Source organism: Balaenoptera acutorostrata, chromosome X (assembly GCF_949987535.1).
Source record: "Balaenoptera acutorostrata chromosome X, mBalAcu1.1, whole genome shotgun sequence".
NCBI classification, from domain to species: Eukaryota; Metazoa; Chordata; class Mammalia; order Artiodactyla; family Balaenopteridae; genus Balaenoptera; species Balaenoptera acutorostrata.
Genome location: NC_080085.1, coordinates 26,594,526 through 26,600,754, shown reverse-complemented (window position 1 = coordinate 26,600,754; position 6,229 = coordinate 26,594,526). Strand labels below are relative to the sequence as shown.

General features: G+C 56.9%; 1 protein-coding gene across 1 annotated transcript; it reads right to left on the bottom strand.

Moving 5' to 3' along the window:
- Positions 1-254: 254 nt before the first annotated feature.
- Positions 255-1,292, bottom strand: LOC130706463 (melanoma-associated antigen B1-like). Its single transcript, XM_057538599.1, has one exon. It carries the CDS (start codon positions 1,290-1,292, stop codon positions 255-257), a length of 1,038 nt encoding a protein of 345 aa, XP_057394582.1.
- Between the last annotated feature and the right edge of the window lie 4,937 nt (positions 1,293-6,229).

Genomic DNA, 6,229 nt, shown 5'->3' with positions numbered 1-6,229 from the left:
ACTACACAGTACCAAAACTCTTACTCTTAAACCCGATAAACAACAACAAATCTGTGATCCATGTCATTTGTAAACTTGGATTCTGAATCTAAATAAACATTCTAGTGAAAGAAACAACATTTGAAACATACTAGTGTAAAACAGGGACACAAAGAAGAGATATATTATGATCTTTCCAGCCCCAGCTTAGCCTCTCACTACTTAAAGGGTTGGCAGCGTTGGTCAAACACCAAGTGAAGAAGCTGCCTCAGACCTCACTGAGGGTGGGAGGAACTGCTAGACATGACCTTGGAACGCGCACTGGCCTTGACACGAGTAGGAGCTCTGGCTGCAGCTCTGGCTCGGGCTCTCTCTTCCTCATCTCTCAAAGCCTCTTCATACTGGAGTGGAAAGGCACTGGGGACGGTACCATTGACCTTGGCCACAAACTCCAGGACTTTGATCTTGCTGGTTTCAGCCCAGGCTCTCCGGCCCCACAGGAACTCATAGCGTGGGGGATCGCTGTTGCGCACCTGACGATACACCAGGTACTTTTCCTGCACCAAACATTTTGTGATAAGCTTCCTGGGGTCCCCAAAGATTAAGTGCCACCTTCCATCATAAATACCCAAAACATTCAGGAATTCCCAGATCTCCTCCTCAGAGGCGCGGCTGCCATTAAAGAAGATCGCACCCAGGAGAGGCATCAGGAGCCCATCCTTCAGAAACCGCCTGCCACTGCTGCAACTCCCCTGATCGGTGAGATCTAGCTTGCTGACAAGGGTATAGGAATCACCACTCGGCTTGACTTCCTTCAAGTCAAGCCCAAAGGCCAGCTCCAGGCATTCAGCAGCTCTCCTGAGGATTTCAGGGAACTTCCCCTCGTACCTTTTGTTCACAAGCTTCAGCATGTCTGCCTTTATAATGGGCTCTTTCATTTGATACCTCTCCAGCAGGAATTCTACCAACATTTCCACCTTCTTCGTTAGAGGATCTCTGCGAGAGCTCTCATCGGAGGCTGAGGCCTGGGAGGAATTTTTCCTGGCCTTAACCTGGCCCTTGGCACGTACATCAGATCCTGGGCACGAAACCCCTGCAGCACGAGAGCTAGTGGCTGGGGCTCCCTGAGGCTCCTGGCGAGTGCCAGCACCAGGGGAGCTCGGGGGAGTACCCTGAGAAACAGAAGCAGGGGAGGGGGGCGACTCTTCTATCTCTGCTGCAGGGGCCTGGGCACCCCCGAGATTCTGGGTCTCCCTCCGGGCCTGGCGGCGCTTCTCACGGGCACGGAGCTTACTCTTCTGCCCCCGAGGCATGACTATGGGCAGGGACAGCAAGCGGGGGAGTGGGCAGGAGAGCAGGTGATGCTGGAACCTGGAGGAGGGAAGGTGAGAGGGCGTGAGCACCCTCAGCAGGGAGGCACCAGCCTGGCCTGAAGAAGGCCGCTCTGCACGTTCCCTTGAGGGCACTGCTCTAGGAGCCACTAGGCTCTTGTTCTTGGTCAGCCTGTCCCCTGAGAACCCAGTGTAAGAAGTGAGAGTGAGTGAGCCTCAGGCTACAGCCTGCCAGCCCTGCCCGTGGCTGACGGCGGTGACCACAGATCCTGGGAGGGTAGGCCCTCTCTGGGTTCCAAGGGTCCCTTTCGTTCACAAACAGGATTGTCACATCGACTCTTGGTAGGGCCGGGACCTCTTTCCTGTGCTGCTCTAAAGGTGCCACCTCAAAGCTCCCTGGGACCCACGAGAAGGAACTGAGTCATGGACACTGTCGGGGTGGACAGTGCTGACAGTTCTGTGGGGCCTGCTCTGTCCTGAACTCGCTGGTCCTCAACCAGTCAGCGTCCTCATCTTGTCGATACCGAGCGTCTGGGACCCCCCCCCCCACCTTCTGCCCCTGGTGTGGCACCTTCAGACGAAGGATCTCATCTCCCTGAGAAATGATACAGAGAGATGAGGCGCCTCCGCCTGACAACCATGCTCTGGGCCTTCAAGGGCTGAGCAGAGGACCGGGCAAGACTCTTTCCTATTCCTTTGATTCGGTGGAAGGGGGGTGTGCTACCTTCAGTCGTCACTCACAGCCCCCACTGTGTCTCCTGGGAGGATCTGGGGGCTCCTTTCTCTCTTGACTTGAGGACATTTCCTCACAGTAAGGCCCACAGCTCCCTGAGCCCGAACGGTGGAAGTGAGGATGGCCTTACCCGGCCACAGTGCCCCTAGTCTCCAGAGGCTGAAAGCTGCAGCAGGCAGGCTGAGGCCCTATAACGTGTGGTCCTCGCTCACGGTCCCCATTTTTCGCTCAGGGGAGGGTCTCAGGTTCCTCCCTCTGCTGACCCATCAGACCAAGATGCTTACTTCCCTGGGAGTTCTGAGTGGGGAACTGATGGCCACTTCTGCCTGACATGTGTGCCCGGGGGCGCCTAGGAACGACAATGGAGAGGGACTCTGCGGGGCCCCCGCTGGCATGGGGTGCAGGTCCCCACGGTCCTCAGCATCTTCTCCGCGAGTCCTGGCAAATCCTGGAAATCCTCCCTCCGCTGACCTGAGTTCGCTTGCATTACATTAAGATTCTCACCCTCCTGAGATCCCCACGATGAAAGAAAGGGTGAGCCACTTCCAGTCACCCCCGTCCATGACCTCCCTGGCTTGCTAGCAGGGGCTGGACTCCGCGGGACCCCACTGTTCCCGCATCGTTGGCCTCTTTAGCCCTCACTCAGACGGGATCTAGGCTCCTCCCTCAGCCCACCTGAGTCTTCTGGCCTCAGATCAAGGCCCACGTCTGCCTGAGTCCCTGGGGCTGGAAGTGAGGGGTGACACATCAGGCTACCTCTACCTGGGGTTTCCCAGGGCTGAGGGGGTGGCAGTTTGTGAGCCCCCACTGCTTTGGGTGGGTGTTCATCTACGTCATCCCTCACTGCCCTCACCCTGACTCATAGCAGGACTTGGACATCCTGTGTGTCTTGACTTGAAGTCTATCCCCTCATACTAAGGCCCCCAACTCCCCGAGACCCACTAGAAAGAAAATTTTCTCGTCTCCCTAGCTACAACTGTGTGTGGACTTCCAGTGCTGACAGTCAGGAAGAGATTCTGTTGCCCTCACTACTGTGGTGTAGCTGGTCCCCTCAATTCTCAGGGTCCTCTCCTTGGCTCCTGGCATTACCTGGAAAGCCTCCGGCTGCTGACCTGAGCCCATACTCCCATCAACGAGGTTCCTCACCTCCCTGCCACGGGCCGGGGACAAGTGAGTGATGTTCATCAGCTCACCATGCCTCAGTCTCCCTCCCAGGTCTGAGAGTAGGGATGAGATTCTATGTGGTTCACTTCTTTCTGGGTGGGGTTCCCTCATCTTCACTCGGTGTTACCACCTTGACTCTTGTGAGGAACCAGGCTTCTTCCCTATGCTGAATGAGGCCTCTCTCATTAGACCCAAACCCTGATGTCCCTGAGACCACCCTTGGAGGAACTGAGAGGGCAATTCAGCCTGAGAGCGCTAAACCTGGCTTCCCAGGGCGAAGGCAGAGGCGGCACTTTGTGTGGTCTCCTCTGTTCTGGGGGAGTTGGTTGTCTCAGTCCTCACATAGAATCTGTGCCTTGACATCTATCATGGCCTGGGACTCCTCTTTTTCTGCTGAACCGGGCAGCCAGCCCTTAAACCAAGGCCCTCATCTCCCTCAGACCCCACCGGCAGAAGTTAGGGGGCACCTGAGCCTGCCAGCTCCGCCCGGGGCCTCCCGGGGCTAAGGGCAGAGGCGGCATTAGATGCAGCTCTCTCCACTGTGCATGGAGCAGTCTCCATTTCCTCACTCAGGATCTGCGCCTTGACCCTGCCCCCTGCCTGAGACTTTGCCCTCTGCTGACGTGAGCCCATGACCGTCAGAAAAGGTCCTCATCTTCCTGGGACCTGACCTTACAGTCAGAGTGAGCCTCGTTCTGCCAAAGCTGATCTGGGGCTCGGCTATGCCTGGTAACAGCAAGGGTGGGACTCTCCGACCCCGCTGTTCTGGAGTTGGTGGCTCCCTCAGTCCTCATTCAGGACTTGGGCGTCCAGTCCGGCTAGGGTTTGGGATTCCTCCCTCCACTGACCCGGATCTGCATGCCTCAGACCGAAGCTCTCACCAGAGGAGTCGGGGCCTCCACATCCCGGCTACCTTATCTGGGGACTCCCAGATCTGAGAGCAGGGCTGCTGATTTGTGCAGTTCCCTGCTTTCAGGAGAGGTCTGCTTACTAGCACTCATGGTCCTACCTCTGCTTCTTTTAGGGCCAAGTCTCCTCCCTAAGCTTAACGGGGTTGCCTTATCTATCCATCCATCCATCCATCTACCTGTTTACATTTCACACCCATTACGCATTTATTTTGTAACTGGTGGTTTGTACCTCTTAGTTGCCCTCACCTAATTTCTCTCCTCCCCCCAACCACCTGCTTGTTCTCCGTATCTATAACTGTTTCTGTTCTGTTGTTCGTTCATTTGTTTTGTTTTTCAGCTTCCACATATAAGTGAAATCATACAGCATTTGTTTTTCTCTGTCTGACTTATTTCACTTGGCGTACATCACACCCTCTAGGTCCATGCCCCCGCCCTTCCTTTTTGGCCGCACCGTGTGGCATGTGGGATCTTAGTTCCCCCACCGGGGATCGAAGGTGCGCCCCCTGCAGTGGAAGCGAGGAGTCTTAACCACTGGACCGCCAGGGAAGTCCTGCCCCCTTTATACAAAGGCCTTTCTCTACCCGAACGTCCCCTAGCCCCCAACCCCACTTCCCACCCCAGGCAGAAATGAGGGGTTCTCTCAGCCTGAATTACTCTAGGGCATCGCACGAGCGAGGGCGGGCGGGGGCTCCGTGCAGTCACGTCTTTCGGAAGGAGGGACCCTCATTAGCTCTCAAGGTCCCACCTTCTCACCTGCTGGGGACAAGACTACACCCTTTGCCTAAGAAGCGGCCCCCTCTAGACAAAGGCCCTCCACTCCCTGAGGCCCTCCAGACGGCGACTCCAACAGGACTCCTCTGGCATATAGGCCAGATCAGGGTCGCACGCTGCTGATGGCAGGCAGGGGCGCGAGGCGGGTGGGTCCCCTTTGTTATGGGGGGAGGGGGTCGGGAAGGTCCCTTCAGGCTACATTCAGGGCCTCACCTTGGCTCCGGACGAGTCCTGAAAACCGACGCTCGGCCGAACAAACGCCGCGCCTGCCGCTCGGGCTCCTCGCTTCCGAAGCGGAAGTCGGGGGGAGCCGCATCCGGCCCTGCGTGGGGTCTCCGAGGGCTGACGGCAGGGGCGGGACTCGGCGGGGCCGCCCACTGTTCAGGGCTCAGCGGTCCCTGCGTCCTGCCGGTGCCGTCTATCGGAGCCTGGGAGCCCTCTCTCTATGGTCCCCAGTCCTCCAGCCTCCAAACAAAGCCCTCACCGCCCCGAGGCCCTAGTGGCGGGAAGTCAGGGCGCTGCTCCGACCACCTGTGCCTGACAAGACGGGCGCCACCCTGTGAGCCTCCCTCCTTGGGGGAGAGACCCCCTCTTTAGCACTGAGGGTCCTCACCTTGACTCTGGTTATGGCCAAGACGTCCCCCTCTGCAGAACTGGAGTCCGATCCTGCTAGATGAGGCCCTTCCCTCCCTGAGATCACACGGGTGGAATGAGGGGATGACTCAGCGGTAGCTCTTCTGGGTCTCCCAGGGCTAAGAACTGTACAGAGTTCTATTTGGCCCCCTCTGCTTTTGGGGGTCCCCTCACAACAGCCAGGTCATTTCCTTGACTCTTGTTAAGGCCTGAGTTTTCTCTCTGCAGATCAGTGGCTGTCCCACTAGTCCAGGGTCCTCACCTCCATGAGACTCCTCAGGGAGACTGAGGGGGTTCTTCTACCTCAAACATCTGTCCTGGGCATCCCAGGGCTGACAGCATTCGGAGGATTTGTGGGACTTCTCTTTTCTGGGGTGGGTGGTTCCCTCATTCTTATTCAGATTCTGGTCAGATACCTGACCAGCCTAGGGACTCCACTCTCTGCTAACTTGAGGCTGCTCCCATCAAATCAAGGTACTCCCGTTCTGGAGACCTCCAACTGGAAGCCAGGATGAGCCACATCCAGCCAGGACTGTTCTGGACTTCCAACGGTTGATGGCTTGAGTCAGAATTTACAGAAAACCCACTGTTCTGGCTGGGTCCTTCCATCATTCCTCATTCAGGGTCCCTACCTTCATATCTATCAAACACTGGGACTCTTTCTGCTTACCTCCTTCCATTGTTTTTAGGCCAAGGCTCTTAAGTCC

What these genes read in the sequence shown, in the direction of transcription:
- LOC130706463 (XM_057538599.1), bottom strand. Translation starts at nt 1,292, where the DNA reads ATGCCTCGGGGGCAGAAGAGTAAGCTCCGTGCCCGTGAGAAGCGCCGC.